The sequence below is a fragment of the Neovison vison genome, chromosome 4, assembly GCF_020171115.1.
Source record: "Neovison vison isolate M4711 chromosome 4, ASM_NN_V1, whole genome shotgun sequence".
Lineage (NCBI taxonomy): Eukaryota > Metazoa > Chordata > Mammalia > Carnivora > Mustelidae > Neogale > Neogale vison.
Genome location: NC_058094.1, coordinates 171,534,760 through 171,553,962, shown reverse-complemented (window position 1 = coordinate 171,553,962; position 19,203 = coordinate 171,534,760). Strand labels below are relative to the sequence as shown.

General features: G+C 37.6%; 1 protein-coding gene across 4 annotated transcripts in view; it reads left to right on the top strand.

Moving 5' to 3' along the window:
* The window catches only part of DGKB (diacylglycerol kinase beta), a 693,878-nt gene that overhangs the window by 157,466 nt on the left and 517,209 nt on the right, over positions 1-19,203 (top strand). For all 4 annotated transcript variants that reach the window (XM_044246133.1, XM_044246130.1, XM_044246131.1 and 1 more), the window contains 2 exons: positions 473-626; positions 16,904-17,044. In XM_044246133.1, the coding sequence (XP_044102068.1) occupies positions 473-626; positions 16,904-17,044 (295 nt within the window). The remainder of the gene's footprint in view (positions 1-472; positions 627-16,903; positions 17,045-19,203) is intronic.

Here is a 19,203-nt window from a genome sequence, read left to right as displayed (position 1 = left end):
ATTAACCCCTTTCTCCAGTTGTCGAGAACAAGATTCACCATTAGAGACAAGGAAAGGAGAAAAGAGAAGTTCTTGTATTTCAGAGTATTCATGCTGTGTTCATGACTCCGTGTCACATTACTTGCCCGATTGAGTTATAATACTAACACAGTGGGATTGGGAATATTACTCCCAATTTACAGAAGAGGAAACTGAGTTTCAAAGAGTAGATTTTTTTAAGGTGATACAGACAGTGTGAAGACTGACTGGAAAGCTTCTGCCTTTCTTGTTGCCCTGACAGAGGTGAGGTGTATGTAAATGTCTGTACATGCGAGCTCCACCGTTAGCCTATGACTGTGTTTCTCAGTTACCGTCCTTTTGTGGACTTGGATATAGAAATGTTTGAGTCATTTCTACTACTGTTGATTCTGAACTTAGAATGTAATCTTATCATTGGCTGAGTCTTATAATATATATTTAATTTTTTTCCCAGACAATAGATTTTGAAGGTTTTAAGCTATTTATGAAGACATTCCTGGAAGCAGAGCTTCCCGATGATTTCACAGCACACCTTTTCATGTCATTTAGCAACAAATGTCCTCATTCTAGTCCAGTGGGAAAAAGTAAGCCTGCTCTCCTTTCAGGAGGTAAGTCTAATTATGTACTTTAAAAATGTATATGTAGAGAAATACCAGAGAAAGTTCTTCTGACTAAAAATAAATGACCCCAGGAAGTAATTAGGGTCCACACACATGCGAAGAGACAGCATTGAATAAGGTAATTCTGTAATTACAAAAGAAAAAAAATGTATATGTAGTAAAATCCTCGAAAGGAAATTCAGTTTCAAGTTCTCTACAAGAGAAGAGATGATTTGCTTAAGAAATATCTTTCTTTCAGGATTTATACTTTCATACTAAGATTGTGCAAAATATTTAAAGTGTCTCCAATATAGTCGTAGCTAAACATTAGAGAAAATATACTTTATCATTATCCATCACTTGTCATTCAAAGTCTTAGAAGTCTATGTTTAGGTAATAATTTTAAGAGAAACTTCCATCAAATATGGAAAAGTGCTCTTTGAAATGACTAGTTAAATATAGATAACTTTATACATGAAAATGTAGTCACAAAGCAGTTATGTGTAGGAAACATAATATTTATATCACTTCTGTAAATGTCTAACATACTTTCAAAGAAAAGGCTTTTCTTTTTGGTAAGATTTTATTTATTTATTTGAGAGAGAGGGTGAGAGAGAGAAAGCATGAGAGGGGAGAGGGTCAGAGGGAGAAGCAGACTCCTTGCTGAGCAAGGAGCCCGATGCAGAACTCGATCCCAGGACCCCAGGATCATGACCCAAGCTGAAGGCAGTCGCTTAACCAACTGAGCCACCTAGGCACCCTGATAGAAGAGTTTTGATTTTTCTCTTAGACACTTATTTTTTTTTAAATTTAATATCACCGTGGAGATGATTGGTTCTGTCATTATGCGTAGCTTTTCAGAGATGTCTAATGAATTAATACTTGTTGCTAATTGTGTCCACCTCCATCCAGTCAGGAGAACAAAAATCTCACTGTATTACCCTAGCGAATGTAAAATAGGTGGCTGGTTAAACAGTGGGGGAGGGTTGAAAAACCAAAGACAATTCCTACGGTAATGCAGAGGTAGAATCGCAGGAAGCATGTGCCACTCCTAAGTTGAAATAATCAAAACTCAGAAGTTTGGAGGAAGGACTTCTTCGAACTGGAATGCTGGGTTCTGTGGGGAAGGTGTCACCTGGCAGGTCTCACTCTGGGACCTCTGTGGAGGGGATACTTCTGGGTTCGGTAGCTCAGGAGCTCAAGAGGGGCTTGCTGCCTGGCAGTTACACCTCTTAGGAGCATCACAATGGTCTGTGCAGGATTGTGTAGCCAGGCTCACTGTGGCTTTCTCAATGTGGAAATAAGCTGGAGACGAGAGCCTGTTGCTCCTGGAAACGTGTACTGGAGAGATCTAACAGGAAGTGAATGAAGACAGGCTAGCAGGAAGCAGCCGCTTCTCCTTCCTTCCGAGTCATGTCTCCCTAGTGCCTCCTCTTACTGCAATAGGAATCCAGCACGTAATGGGAGAAATGTGGTCTACAGCAGTGTTTCTCTTACTTTTTGTGATCTCAGGATTTTGGGGGGTTCCTAAAATTATTTAAGACCCCAAAGAGCTTGGGTGTTGACTATTATATCCATACTAAAGATCAAACACTGTAAAAATAACAATCGTTAACCTATTATGTTAACAGAAATAACATTTTTCTGAAAAATAACTTTAAAATCTAAAAACACTCATGGGAGGGGTGACATTGTTTGGTATCATTGAAAATCTCTTTGACCTGTGGCTTCCCATCTGCTTCTGTGTTTCTGTTGCTGTATCATATGTTACGCAGCCTCTTGAAGAGTCTACTGCACACACACGAGAGAATGAGAGGAAAAAAGCAAACGGTACCTCAGAATTACCAATAATAATCATTTTGATCTTACAGATTCTCTGAAAGGGGCCTGGGGATTTCAGGGGAGACACTTGTCTGGAGACTTCCAGCCCTAGCTCCCGAAGTAGAATATCAAAGTGTGGATAACGGAATAGAAATTGTTTAATAATTGACAGTAATAAATTAAAAAATGAAAACATCCAATTAAGAAATAGGTAGTTGAACCATAAACAAGGCTTAGGCAATTTGATGAGGACTCCATACTCCCAAGCTTTATGTTGTGCAGCTTCCGTTTCTGTTCCTGAAATAATGTATCTTTCCTAGAGCAATCACATGTTGGTGCAAGCTGATTTAGTGTACACCTTCCACAGGATATATTTTGACCCTTTCAAAATATATAACTGAATACATTCATCATATTCCTTAACTACCCTTGAGTATTTTTAGTTCCTTAAATAATTCCCCTATATCATGCATTGAAAGGACTCACCCCACTTGTTTTTCTCTGAGTGAGTCTTATTCAGCCTCTTCTTACGGTGTGCTCTTGGAGCTTACCAGTGTTCTGGGCCGAGCATTTTAAAATGGGACAGTTCCTTACTTTGATCTAGAAATTAAAACTCCCTTGTTCTCCATTTCATGCTATAAATGGATTGCACATACCATAGACTGAATAAAATAACAAAATTGTCTCTTCTTTCATTTTCTATGAAGCAGTACTTTCTTGCATATGGAGAAAGAAGGGGGGCAATTTTGGGGGTGTTGTCTGAATAATTGCATCAGACTTGGAGGGAAGAGAGGAGAGATTCTAATTAATTAGGTAGGTTTGTAAAAAATTAAAATCTCAAACCCTCTTGTCTTCAAATAGCATGTAGTAAGTATTACATATAAGATGCCAAAAATACAAGGAGTAGAAATCAAATCAGGTTCCAAAATGGAAAAAAAAAAAAAAATTAAAGGGTAACAGCTTGTACTTCATTTGGGACAGCCACATATTCTGCACAGATCTACTTGAAAGGAATTGCAAGATGGGCTGTGTAGCTCTCATGCAGCAAAAAATAAACTGGAATTCCTTTTCAAAACATGGTCTCTACATTGTAAAGCATTAAGTGCATGGTGTCCTTTGTAGGACTGTTTTCAACCCCATATTCTTTCAAACTTACCTTTGATAGTAAAAGTTAAATGGTTTCTTTATGTTTAAAACCCTGCTTTGCCATGATCGAAGTTATCTACACAAGATGTAGTTAGGCTGAAAAATCACAAATAAATTTTGAATAGAAATGAGTTATAATCTGTTTTGTCGTCCCCCCTCCCTCGCTGAGAGTTTACTACATTTCATTACTACAGTACCAACAGGGATATGATAGTCATTCTTGACTCTGTATATCAACTAAACAATGGTTTCTCAATAAAAAAACAAAACTAAATTGGGAAAAATATTATTGTTGTTAGTTGAACAATATTCAAGTATTAGAGATATGGTAAATGTAAAACATTTAGTTTTTAATAGAATAACATTTTTAAATAGTTATAAAGAGGCATCAAAGGTGCGTGCGTGCGTGTGTGTGTGTGTGTGTGTGTATAGTTGGTTTTTGTCAGAACTTGCAGTAGCTACTGATACATCTGGTAGTTTGTGTGGTGAATGATTTTTTGGGGGAATATCTTGTTGCAGTGTAAGTGCCTCTTATCACCTACTTAAAATGGGACATGATTATTTCTGCCATTCCCAAGTAGGATTTTTAATTTTTGAAGAGATCCTTAATGCTCTATCTTTCCGGCTTTCTCATAACCTCTTCTGCTTCATTGTGAATGTCAGGTCCCTAATGCCTCACATGTTTGCCTGCCCAGTGACTAATTTCTGATTTTAACTTCATCCCCAGAATCTATCACCTGAACTACTCTCTTTGCAGAATGAATCAATCGTCTGAAAGCTTTGTTTTTTGGCAAGTGGCTCGTATACCCTTGACCATGAATCAATATTTTGTGTTCAAATTTCAGTCCCTGCAACTTGAACACTGAAAGTAACCAAAGAGATATTTCATAAATATGCAGATTGTTACCTCTACAAATTCTTAACATCCAATTTTAACATGGCCTTAATACCTCTTCAGTTTTTAAAAAAATCCACCATAAAAACTATTCTTGATACTGCCTCCTAGATCAGTTAGGCTAAAATTTTCCAACTTCCTTTAGTTTATTCAAATCTTTCCCCTCATTCTCAATAGGCTAATTTTTTTCATATCATACAAAAAATAGGCACTAACATAAAATGCCTCAATTATTCCCCATGCAACCCAGAACTGTTTCTTCAGCTCACAGAGAATATGTATTAACTATATTCCAGATGGAACTCTTCATTGGCTGTCCCATAAGGAATCGAACTAAATGTGTTTGAAAGTCAAATAATTATATGCTGCCCACACCTGCTTCTTCCTGTCTTGTCTCTTGGTGAATGGAACCCAAGTATCTATCACTTTTCCGATCCTAAAATCTTGGACTCTTCCAACCCTGTACTGCTTCATGCCTCATGTTTAGTTAATCACAAAATGCTCCCTTTTGCTCATTATAACTCCTGAAACATTCTGCCAGTGTCAGTATGATCCATCATTGCTTGTGTCATAGACGACCCATTAGCATGGCTCCCAGCTGGGCCCAACTTCCCATCTCCACCATGTGCTTTCTCCCACCGAAGCCTGATTAGATTACACTTGGGTTTCCAAGTCTTAGGCCTTCACTGTCACCTTGTGCACAGTTTTTAAAATTTTTTTATTTTTCATGGAAACTTAAATCCATGATATTTAAAGCAGATTAAAAAAGAGTTGCTTTGGTGAAGGAAAGGGGTGCAGGAGAGATATACGTACAGGAAGTCCCAGTCACTGGCCTTCCCACAACTTCAGAGACTCCCTTCCCCTGCCGCCCGCCCCCTGCCACCCACCAACGTGGCTTTAATGCCACTCCAAAGCCTGGCCATTGCAGTGTAGAAGATGATCAAATATGAGTTTCATAGCAGTGAGCACAATGCCATGGAGCTTGTGGATCTGCCTACAGTCCCCATTCTCTGTCTCTTGCCCATTGCAGCCCAGACCCTTTAAATACCGAAATGTTTGCTGTGACTTAAGTCTGCTGTGGTCCCTTATCTCACAGCCAAACCCAACTCCTTCAAGTCTCAGCAAATGTGTCACTCTAATTGCATGGCACATGCTGGGAGGGGACACTTGCAGTGGTCCCTGGGAGGCAAGGCTGGCACCATGGGAAAGGCACACCTTTTGCCTCTTGCCGAAGAGCTGTTGCCTCCTTCTCCCCGCAGCTCCCACCTAGACCAACTCTGCGCAGCAGCCCTGGGAGTGAACCCCCTTCAGCTAAGTGATCACCCTTAATGGTAGGTAGTAGTAACTTTTACTTTCGCCAAGAATATAGTCATTAAAAGAGAATGGAATTGATTTGTTAACTGGTTCAGACACTTACACTGTATATTTCTGTTGGGCTCCCCACTGTCTAAAAGTTGACTCTATAACAATAAGTGTTCATTACTAGCTATAGGTTAGGACAAGTGTTTTTTGTTGTTGTTGTTATTAATAGTTTTATAGGGCAGAAAAAGAGGATTTCCTAGCACCCTTTAGATCAGATCATATAGTGACTTGGCCAGCTGTGACATTTAATTCTTTATCTTATTAATTCATTAATTCATGCATTCCACCATTCTTCTTCTTCTTGTTCTCGTTCTTCCCCTTCCCCTCCTCCTTTCCCTTTCCCTCTTCCTTCTCCTCCTCTTCCTCCTCCTTCTTCTTTTTAAGAGGCATAGGGGAGGAGCAGAGAGAGGGGGAGAGAGAGACATGGGGTTCCATCTCAGAACCCTGGGATCATGACCTGAGCCAAAATCAAGAGTCAGACATTCAGCTGACTGAGCCACCCAGGTGCCCCCCATCATCCTTGTTTTAAAAATACCTCATGTGCCAGAAATTGCACCGGAAAGCTGAGGCTCCTTTAGAGCCGTGTGGAAAGATAGTCAATTAAGGGATCAGTTATATTACAATAAAATAAAAGTTGTCATCTATTTATCAATATTCTCTGACTGAGATTTTAATCATAAATTGAAATTACTTGAAGTAGAAGTAGGGACAGGTGCTTGTAGGAGAGGATGGAAGGGAGTTTCAAGAAGAGAAAACATGTACATTTCTACCCCAACTTTAGAAAAAAAAATGCCCCATGAGAGGATAATGTGTGAACTGTAAGACACTCAATATTATTTTATTCATAAATATTTATTTATTTTAGATTTTTATTTTTATTTTTTATTATTAGTATTTTTAGATTTTTAAATAAATTTTAAATCCAGCGTGGTTTCCATACAGGGTTTTATTAGTACACTGTCTGTACTACAGTGATTGAACTCTTCCATCTCTGACTCAGTGCTCATCGCTGAGAGCACACTCCTTAATGCCGTCACCCATTTCACCCCTCCCTCCATCCTCCTTGCCTCGGGTGACCAGTTCATTCTCTAGAGTTAAGGGTTTTTCTCTTGGTTTGTCTCTCTCTCTCTCTCTCTCTCTTTCCTTTGCTCATTTATTTTGTTTCTTAAATCCTACATAGGCGTGAAATCATGTGGTATTTGTCTTTCTCTGACTGACTCATGTTGCTTAGCCTAATACTGTCTAGATCCATCTATGTTGTTGCATTTGGCAAGATTTCATTCTTTCTTGTGGCTGAGTAATATTTTATCATTCACAAATATTTATTGATCACTTACAATGTGCCCACCCACACACACTGTGCATATTTCAGTGAGGAGAAGGTAATGACTTCCTTTCCTCTGTAGTCAGTTACATTTTACTAAATAAGTAAAAATGTACACAGTATATCAGACAGTAAGGTAAGGAGTGCTGTTAGAATACATTGGTTAGATAGAAAGGACAAGTCAAAACTGAGGATGACGGAGCCCTGAATTTCTCGTGAATGACTAAAACTGGGATACGAGTCACAAGGAGATCATTTTTTAAAAGATTCTATTATTATTATTGTTTTTTTATTTATTAGAATAGAGCATTAGTGATGGGGAAAGGGCAGAGGGAATGGGATAAGCAGACTCCCCGCAGAGCAAGGGGCCCAACACCGGGTGCCTGGGCATCCCAGAACCCTGAGATCATGATCTGAGCTGAAGGCACATGCTTAACTGACTGAGCCAAGCAGCAACCCCGAAGATAATTTTTCATGGCCTCAGATTAGATGGTGGTCGTGACTTTGGAAGTATCAGCGTGGCTAGAGGGAAGGTTGGAGGAGTGGTCCTGGCAGGGTCAGGGTCCTAGGGCCATAGGAGTTAGAAGAAGGTAGACTTGCTGAGTGCAGAGAGATCTGGGTCTATGCCTTGAATCCTGGGGCTGGGGCAGATGAAGGACTGGAAGAGAGTGGCTGGAGAAGAGGTCAAGGAGGGAGCCAAGGTCCCATGGTGACTGGAGAGCTGTTACACAGTTTTAAACCAGTGGGGTGGAAGCTGTCGTGATGAAGCATGAGGCTTGAAAGTACAGGATGAGTCAAGATATTTAAGATTGAGAATAATAACAGCCACCTCTGAAAGAGTTAAAGTACTTTATTTTTGGTCCCTCTCATTGCCCATCCAATATGGCAATGGTTAATTGATTTATGCTATTAAGCCACAATATCGTTAATGAATGTAATTTTTTTTAATGTTTTCAGTACATCCAGAGAATCATACTACAGATAATATTTTTAGTGAGAAAAGGAGAAAGAATTTCTTTTAGTCTATAAGGAAATTAATCAAATTAAGGACTGAAAATTATACAGTGAAAATGAGGTATTTGAACCTTTGGGAAAATGTTTTGCCAAATGACCTTACTGGATGTTCTTGCCAAAAGACACACTTCATTAATTGTGCTGAGAAGAAATTATTACTCTTATCAGGACTGTCTTGAGGATATTAAAAATTGTGTGTGTGTGTGTGTGTGTGTGTATGTGTGTGTGTGTGTGTGCCTGTGTATATGCATGCATATTTTCACCATAGGTAGCTTTATAGGTCTTTTGTGTCTAAAAACTATATAAAGTTTCCACAGTGCAAAAAAAGAGCAGAGAAGGTCCCAAACAACACAAACTGAACAGGATTCAAGGCTTGTGTGACTATGAGATAGGAAGCTTCTTGGCTCATAGTAGGCATTTAAAATACATTTATGCATTTGTTAATGTTGATGGACTTACATACCTACATATAACTGCTCTAAAAATAAAGATAACTCCTATCTGTTGACCAATTAGCATTTATTTACATCAAGCATTACATTTCTTATGTTTTTATGGTACCAAATTCACTCTTCTAATTATTATTAGCAGTAGTAGTAATCTACAAATTGTTTTACTCCAATAAATCTTTTATCCTGAAACTCTGAAAACTCTTCACTGAAACCGCAGAAGAATCTATACCTCAAGGCCCTAGTCATAGTAAAATTACTGTCAGTAAGGAAAAGAGTACCCAGACCTCCCCTTTAATTATTAAATGGGTTTGAATATTGGATTTGATTATATAGGTTTCTTTATTCTTCTATCTGAATATTCTGAGTAAAATGTTTGTCTTCAAATTGGCCATCTTTACCTTTAGATTTATTCATCCAGTATAAAAGGATTTTTGAATTTTCAGTTATATGCTAATGATTACATATTAAATAATAGTATTAAGATTTTTGTGCTGTCGTGTTCATGAATACTATTGATAGTTTTTTATTCTAATAAAGATAAATATGTTATTTAGTACTTTTTAGAGTCCAAAATCAGTCATAATTATTTTTCTTTTTTCTTTTCTTCCTTTTAATTTTTTTTAGATAGGGGAGGGGCAGAGGCAGAGGCACAGGGAGAGAGAATTTCAAGCAGGCTTCATGCCCAGTGCAGAGCCCGATGCAGGACTCAGTCTCATGACCCTGAGATCATAACCTGAGGCAAAATAAAGAGTCAGACACTTAACTGACTGAGCCACCCAGGTGCCCCCAAATCAGTCATAAATCTATTTAACTTGGGATATGCTCTAAAATACCTAGTAATAGCTAGAAAAAAATGCAATGGTACTGACTTTTGGCTTGGATCCACTAGAATGAAAGCCCTATAAAAATGAGACTTTTTTAGGGGTACTTGGGTAGCTCAGTGGGTTAAGCCTCTGCCTTCAGCTCAGGTCATGGTCCTGGGGTCCTGGGATCGAGCCCCACATTGGGCTCTCTGCCCAGCAGGGAGCCTGCTGCCTCCTCTCTCTCTGCCTGCCTCTCTGCCTACTTGTGATCTCTCTCTCTCTGTCAAATCAATAAAAATAAATAAAAGCTTAAAATAAGGATTTTAAAAATCTACTGTATTCAGTGCTTTATGCTAGAACTTGGTTTTACATGACTAATAAAGGTTCTTAATATCTATTTGGTTTTTTTTTTTATAAAGTCATGATAGTTATATACCTATTGGAAAATGCAGATAAGCAAAAAGAAAAAGTATCCACAATCCATTTCCGTATAAAAAATGCTGGTAAAAATTTGGTAAATATGAATATATGCATGTTTATATTTACACGTGCAAATATGTGTGTGTGTGTGTGGGTACACACGCACGCACCTCACAAATGTGTTTTATTATAAATGGCCCAAGGAGCGGTCTGAATGGAAGATGAACATTTACAGCTCTCAGCTATGACTAGGATTTCTAATTTCATTCCAGAGGTTTATGAAATAATCAATGTACACACTCTTAAGAGTCTTAAAAACCAGACTCCAAAGACAAAACGTCATTTATCGAGAAGCAGGAGACAAAGTCCTTTGATTTAGTTTTCTCTATAGCCCCAGAGAATTGTACTTCACATAAAATCTCAATTCGAACTGTCTTTTGAATTGTGATTACCCTACTTATCTTTGACTCTTTTCTGGCAAATGTAAAATGGAGATAATAAGTGTTCCTGCACTGGGTGTTGGGGGACGCAAAAAAAGATAATGTATTAGCTACATTATAAGTGCTCAGTGCATTTCACCTATTACCATTTTTCATTAAACAAATTATTTTCCAGCATTTTAATTTGCAAACATAGGGAAAGATCAAATTCAATATAGTCCCCCCCCCAAATGTCATTCATTCTGAAAGAGTACAGTAAAAATTATGGAGTATTACTGGGATTTCTTCTTCTTTTATTTTTTTAAATTTTGTTTTATTTTTCTGGTTTGTTCTGATTTTAGTTTTTTTTTTTTTTTTTTTTTTTTTTTAAGATAGAATTGACATACTCACTGTGTAAGTTTAAGGGGAACAGCATACTGGTTTGAGTTACATATATTGTGAAATAATTGCCACAGTAAGTTTAGGTACCATCCATAATCTTATACAGATACAATAAAAAAACAAAAGCAAAAACAAAACCATGTTTTTCCTTATAATGAGAACTCTTAGGATCTACTCTCTTAACAACTAGCATTTACAGTTACATCATATAGTAGTGTTAACTATAGTCATTGTGTTGTAGCTTAAATCTCTAGAACTTATTTTATAAACAGAAGTTTGTGCCTTTTGACTGTATTCCTACAGTTTTCCTCCCCCCACTTCATTCCCATGACTTGTACTTTTTAAAATTTATTTTTATTTTTTTAAATATTTATTTCAGAGAGAGAGAGAGACTGAGTAACACGAGAGAGAAGGAGCAGGGGGAGGGGCAGGAGGAGGGAGAAGCAGACTCCGTGCTGGGCAGGGAGCCTTTCAAGGGATTCAATCCCAGGACACTGGGATCATGACTTGGGCCAAAGGCAAATGCTTTACTGACTGAACCACCCAGGCACCCATACTTTTCTTTTCTTTTTTTTTTTTAAACTGAAGTATAGTTGACACACAACATTAGATTAGTTTCGGGTGTACAACAAAGTGATTCAACAAGTTTATAGGTTATGCGGTCTATGGCTTACCCACATATGTAGCTACTGTCTGTGACTATACAATGCTATTACAATACCATTGACTATATTCCCTCTATTGTACGTTTTGTTCCTGTGACTTATTCATTCCGTAACTGAAAGCCTGTGTCTCTCACTCCTCTTCATCTCTTTTGCCACCATCGTCCCAGCCCCCTTCCTTTGGGTAACTGTAAGTTTCTTCTATTGTGGGTCTGCTTCTGCTTTTTTGTTTGTTTTATTTCTCAGTTTACACATATGATTGAAATCACGTGGTATTTGTCTTTCTCTGACTGACTTATTTCACTGAGCATAATACCCTTTAGGTCCATCCACGTTGTCACAAATGACAAGATCTCAGCCTTTTCTCGTGACTGCGTAATACTCCATTGTATGTAAAAGATGAATTATGTTCGTCTATCGATGGACACTTGGGGGTCCTTCCATGTCTTGGCTCTTGTAAATCATGTTGCAATACCCATAAGGATGCATATATCTTTTCAAGTTAATGTTTTCATTTTCTTTGGGTAACTACCCACTGGTGGTATTGGGATTTCTTTTTAATGTGACAAAAATAAAAGTTATTATAAATTTTTCTACATGTGGTAGTTTTATTCTCATACTGAAGGATACTCAAGAAACAGAGTAATTCAACCAACTTGCACTCTTCTTCCTGTAGACAGTATATCTCCAGCACTAGTATGGTAGTCATTTAAATTTAAATTAGTTACCAAGTAAATCAGATAAAAATTCAGTTCCTCAGTCCTACCAGCCATATTTCATGTGCTTAACAGCCACCTATGGTTAATACTCCCGTATGGAATAGTACATATATGGCACATTTCTGTCATTGCAGATTATTTTACTAGACATAATTGATGTAGACAGATCGTGATTTGACTGCTTTAAAAGTCCCTAAAGTTTGGAATTAGATATCCTGTCCTCAACTCTTGACTCCCCAGATTGCTACATGATGATCAGAGGTTCACTTTACTCTCTGATTTTCCACCCTCTTGTCTCTTAAAATAGAATTGTAGGGTCAAATCAGACCACCGTGTTTAAGCATTATTGGCACACAGCCAGGGATGTTATTAGTTCCTCCTTCACAGACGTCCTCTGCTTCTACAGCATCACCCCCAAAGACCTGTGCTGCAAATCCTGTTCCGTATTATTGTTTGTTCGAGGTTTTTGCCAATGTCCAGACAGATGAAATGCAGAGAACGTTCATACAGAAAATTTGCTGACCCCACTCTCCTGTCAGGGAAGGTGTCTCACTGCCTGTCCTCACTTGAGGTATATTTTACATTCCTTGTTGATTTGTAACACAGTCTATCTCATTTTGCTGTCAGTTTGTACAAGCATAAAAGCCATTATAATACTATCCTAAGGTGAGCATAGTTGGAAGGTTAACTCTGAAAATCAAGAAACATCTGACAATACCAAACAATTGTTTTTAATCTTGATTGTCTGTGCTACTCGTTGTGACTATTAATATGGATATTGGAAATCCTTCGCTACTATGACAGATTGTTTCTAAGCCTCATAAATTCCTGAAAATTGAACCAGTATTGAAAAATGGAAAAGCCAAATTGCAGTGCTTTTTTTTTGGGGGGGGGGCTTACAAATTTAGAAATGTAATTCATGTTATTAGTTTTGAATTTTCCATTTTGAAAGATAAAGGGAAACAATGGATATAACAATACCCTTTTCATTATCTGAGCTACATGTATTTGGCAATAAAACAAATTGGAACAGAAGCAGTAAGTGAACACGAACCCAAAATGTATCTGCTAATAATTGCACCTTGAAGCTAGAATTTAAAGTATGTATTAAAACAAAACATTTTAGGTAACTGTTTCAAGAAATAGAGTGTGTAGATTGAAGTACAATGAAAGTCATGTGCTTGAAGAATGCGGTAGTAGTAGTCAGTGCTCACCATGACTAGTGCTAACTATTTTGGTAGTTAGAACCTCGAAGAATGCTTATATGTAAGAAGGTGTACAAACACACACACACACTAAAATCATCATAAAACTGAGAATGGTTTTAAAGTACAATAATTATTTCTAAGGAAACTTAATGCAGTCTAATTACAATGCTTATTTTTCCACTGTATTTTGTGCTTTCCTGTTCGTTACAGTATACATGTGTAGATATACATTGGTGTGTGGGCATAAGTGATGTCTGCGTGTGTGTACACTCGCTTCACTTTTGTGAGGAATATTCAAAGAAGCATAACCTTGGGCTTGTCAGTGAGCTTGCAAATTGGGTGTCAGTTAATCACATTTTTTTTTAAAGCTAAATATTGGCCACTTGAGGCCAAAGTTTTACCCTGCTTTATGTTCAATTCCAACTCTTAGAGTTTCACCAAAGGTGGGATGAATTGAAATGGCCTTCCTTAATGGAACATAGAATTTTGAGCCCCTTCATCAGAGGCCACTACTGCAGAAGAGGAATGCAGGTTACCATTTACCATCTCCTTGAAAAGCTGTAGTCAGGAAATGGGGCTTGCAAATTTTGTTTGCCACTGTGCTGTTTCTTGTGTTCCGAATAAAGCTTAGTATGGTCTGCTTGAGAGAAAAGGAACTTTTTTAGGGCAATAAGGAAAGAAGTAGTAGAAAAGACCTCCAGCCTGATTTAAGGCAGGGGGAAAATATATATTAATGGTAGAACAGGGTGGAAAAAGTCTCTACGAAGAGAGATTCAGGCCCCAGGGTCTGCTTTCAAAAAATCATATGAAAATATGGAGAAACATTTTTACCACAGAAGCAAAAATGAGCTAATCTCGAGGATGAGAGTAGGAGCAGGAACAAACCTATGAAGTTTTTCCTCGGTTCGGCACCTCAAGATTTAGTCAAGTCCTGTTCTATGAAGGTTTTTGTTATGAAGTAACTGAGAAAAAGGTCTTTGACACACCTTAAAAGTCATTGCAAAAGTGTCTATTTTATCACTCACAAAGGAGCCGAAACAAAACTTTGTATGGGTTTGAGGAAGAGTTAGTTTGTTTTTCAATGTGTGTTGCCACAGAAGCCCATAATTTAAAAAAAAAAAAAAAAATCAACTAAGTTTTTTTAAGTATACAACTGTTACATGACTATGATACACGTTTCAGTTTACAACCTGTCATGGACAGAAAATGAAAAATATTTACTCATTTTGCCAAAAATCATTTTAGTCTAATAATACGCTTTTTCAGAAAGGAGGGGCTAACTATAAATTATATTTGTATGCTTCTGTTCAATATGTGTATTACTTAGAGGAAAGGCAAACAGAAAATTATGTGGTCTTTACATGCTCCAAATTGTTTATATTCGCTATTGTGAAAGCTGATAAAGAAATACCATGCATTTTAGCTTCATACAAACAAATGATCATGAGGTGTTCTAAATCAGTGAAAATATATAATGGGGTTGGCATTCTTTCAAATGGATGTCATAACAGGTTCTCTTCCCTTTTTCTTGTTTTGTTCTGAGGTTTTGTGTAAGAGTTAAATCCAGCTGATTAAATCATTTCAGTACCAGAAGAGGGAGGGAAGCAGAGAAGAGAGGATGAGCTCATCAGGCAGGATGGGTTAGGTCATAGTTTATCCGATCATAACTCAAGTGCTGTGTTTTCCAAGTTAGGAAGTTATGGTCATGTCAAAGGTCAGCGCCAAAATGTCTTTTATCATAAGTTGGAACTGCTTATTCCTGCAGCTGGCCAAACTTCAGTTTTTGTATTTTAGATAGAATTAGTCAGGTATGTATATATTTTTTGAAAATTTAGGATTGCCTTCAATTCTCTGCCTTCTTTTATTTTAAAATTATTAGTTTGTATTAGACATGCAGGAACACTTTTGTTAAGAAAAATCAATTTGTAATTATATCTCCTTTTTAATAGCTATAAACAAGTAGAATTAACGGGAAGCATAGAGCTGTATTTGAAATAAGTACGACTTGGGTAAAAACAAAAAACTGAAAGATGTGAAGCAGTGTTCTTCAAAGTGTGAACTGTGATGGCTTGATGGGTGGTGAAGTCAATTTAGAGGGTCTTTGACAGAATTTTAAGAATGAAATAGAAGAAAGGAGAATATGTTAACACAAAAGAAAGCTTGAAGCAGTTATGGAACCTACTAATGTTGAGAGGCAGAAAGGGGAGGGCAGGAGAGGGAAGGAGAATAAAATGCTGGATTCACATGTAAATTGTTTTTCTTACTCTTGGTCTTGAACAAAAAGTCTATCATCCTTTAGTGTAGAATATAGAGGGTGGTTTTGCCAGCTGTGCAACTCGAAGCCTGTAAAATGGGAATATTGTGATCGACCTCGCGGAGTTAACGTGGGAATTAAGTGAGACGATCCATGTTTAAAGCCATGTTAAAGCCAGCATGGTTCCTGCCACATAGTTGACACCCGATAAATGTACCTTTTATTACTAGTAACACTGTGAATGAGGAAAGTAATTTCATAATCCATTAAATGACATGCTGGCTGTCTTGAGTCAGCTGGAGGAGATACCAACTGTCTATCAAAGTTATTCAACCAAGGAAATGCACAAGAGTTGGAGATGTGGTGAGGTAGAGGCATCCTTTGCACTGATAGGCTTGCAGAACTGTGTTGGGTTGGGATTATTCCCTCCATTCTAGTAACTCCTGGTTGATTAGGAATCTAGTAGCCATTCAGCCCGTTAGCCATTTCACCCAAACATCTCTTGTTTGCCAAATAATCTTAAAGAATAATTGGGGTTTGCCTCTAGGTCTTGTGAGGCCCACATGATCTGGTTTCACAGCCATCTGTGTTAGATGGAATTAACCATTTATTATAGAAGAGTTTCAGTTCAATCATTATCAGCTAGACAATCTGAGGTCATCATCTCTGGAAAACAGACATTCGAGTCCTCTACCCTTGTCTTAAAATAAGCACAGTGAATGGGTTTCAGAAATAAAGTTATGAACCATATTAAAACTGAAGTATGGTCATAGGTCCTTACCTCTCTAATTAAATGTCTGTCATGTTAAATGGATTATTGTTTATGTTCCCTTTCTTACTCATGGGCAGATTTCTTGATGGGAAAAAGGAATGTTTTATTCATGGTGCCCACAAATATTTGAAATAAATACCTGTTTTTCTGAATGAATGATTCCTGATTGTCAACATTTAAATTATACTATGACAGACTCAAGTCTCTTTTTCAGTGTTTCTTTAAAGGCCAATTTTAATATCTTTTCAGCTGATTTATCATTGTCACTCCCTGAAGCAGAGAAAGGTGGAAGAGAAAAGTGGTTTTTCCTGTGTTTAAATCTGTCTACCAGCTCACCCTGGCCAAGAGGATTCTGACCCCAACATGCTTGTTCTTACAGGCAGATGGAGCAGTTTCCATGTTCCTGAATACCAAAAAAACTGAATTATTTACAATAATCATACAGAATATATCTGGCTCTGCTATCCTGGAGTTCCGGGGAATTGGCTATTTTTTACCTAAAAAATATAGTTCTCTACATGGTCTATGTGTTATCTATTTTCTTAGGTGTCTTTTTCTTTGAAAGCTCTGTATTGATATTTTTAAGAATATAAAGGCAATTTTTTTTTTCCAGGTCTGAGAATGAATAAAGGTGCCATCACCCCTCCCCGTACTTCTCCTGCAAATACGTGTTCCCCAGAAGTAATCCATCTGAAGGACATTGTCTGTTACCTGTCTCTCCTTGAACGAGGAAGACCCGAGGATAAACTCGAGTGTATGTTTTTTTGTTTAGTTTACTTATCACAGCAGGGGTTAGGGAAGGAACTATCTAGATAGTAATGAATTTAAAACGGGTTCTACTATGGTTGACTAAATTTTCATTAAATGAAGTAACTTTGGTTAATAAATAAAAATTCCTTCAATTGGGAATCAAACAAAGGATTTTACTAATCTGTCAATTTCAGGTTTACATCATGTTCCATTTATTACGGAGTATTTCTTGAGTGTATTGGTCTGTCAAATGGCTTTCTGGACTGTTCCTTAGTTTGGTAACATGATGATATTGGAAAGTGTCATTTGAGTTGTTTTGGAAAAAACCTTTGTTTTTAGTATGTGAGGAGATCTTGCCCTTAGTCAACAGTGGGGTTCACAGTACACAGACAAGGTGAGTATTGGCCATTTTCCTTGAAAACTTCAGCACTGATACTTTCTTTCCAAAGGATAAATGATTTCTCACATGTCAAGCTTGCAAGTTTAATGTATTATAAGTAAACAATGGCTCTGTGGCTTTTTTCTACAATAGAGCAGATATTTCCAATAGAGAATTTCTATCTAGTTGAAAGGAAATTGCTGTCTTTAATTAAACTATAGTGTCTGTTCTCCCTCTGGTGGCAAATTGTACTCATTGCAATGCAGGAAAATATTTTTCAAATACTTCGTTCTAAGCCAGCATTTAATCTAGTCTGTCTCCGAAGCCCCTGCTAAACGTAGAGCTGGTAGCTTATTCAGGAGTCTGATTAACTTGATTATATTGGATGGTATTAAAATGAATTAAAAATTCTTGCTACTGAAATGATAGTGAAGATATAAATCCTAAGTTTGATATTTTCAAGTAGATCTAGAACACTGTGATGTCTCAGAATTATGATTTGAAAGCATGTTCAGTTAATCTAATAGTAGCACGTTGATAATATTCTCTTACAAAAAACGAATTTACCGTAGTGTGACTATTTAAGTCACACCTGTGTAAGTTACAAATAAACCATATTAACGTTATTTTAAAAATACATATTTATTATTCCTAAATGTTGAATATTTGCATTTCAAGATTTATTTGTATTTCTAAGGATATACAGAAATCTCTCTCACTCCAAAATAAATATTAATGTTCAGGGAATTTCTACTGAAGCGACAGCCAAGGAGAAAGTTTGCTCAGGTGTTATCAGGTCCGTGTTTGGGATGATTTTCAACATACAAAGGCACAGACCTTTTTGCAGGTCTGAAATGGAATGGAGGTACTGTCACTCCTGTTCAACATGCTCTTTGTGTCCCACATTAATTATTTTTGTGTCGACTGGAAGCATTTTAATTTTAAGGTAGAATTCCCCAGAGGCATACTTTTAAGTTTTCAGTGTGAGTTTATGAATCATCAGTTTTTATCCACAACTGTAGGCAGAATGGTAAACCACACATCACTTAAAAATACTTAATGAATCAGATCAAACCTGACATTCCACTGACCTCCTTCCTTCATGGTTTTCAACCCCCTTTCCTTTCTGCTATCTTTGAATTTCCCAGCTTTTTTTTTTTTTTAAACATTTTATTTATTTATTTGACACAGAAAGAGAGAGAGAGAGACAGACAGACAGACAGACAGCGAGAGCAGGAACACAAGCAGGGGGAGTGCGAGAGGGGGAAGCAGGCTTCCTGCTGAGAAGGGAACCCAATGTGGGCCTTGATCCCAGGACTCTGGGATCATGACCTGAGCCAAAGGCAGATGCTTAACTTCTGAGCCATCCAGGCACCCTTTCCAGCTCTTTTCCAAACCTGCATCAGATCCAGGCATGTCTGCCATTTTCCTTAACTGTTGCTTTAAACTCTTGTCATGGGTAGACTTGTTGGGGTCTGACACCGTCACTGTGGTTTTCACCAGACTCTTCAAAGTAGATGGATGCCAGCTTCAGAACGCATGAAGGTGTGCCTCTGACCCTGCTCCTCTCTAGTTCTCATCTCTATTATCCTCCAGTGTGGAAGAACTTAACCTGGTCCTTGATTATCGGGACCTTGTTTTGGTCTGTTTCTTAAATGCCGGAGTCCGGCCCTTCCCTACATCAGTTAATTCAGAATCCATTCCTGTCACTCACTCTCCTGTCCGTGGACTAGACATTGTTCCTCTTCTGCCATCAAACACTTCATGTATTCTTCTGTAGTTAC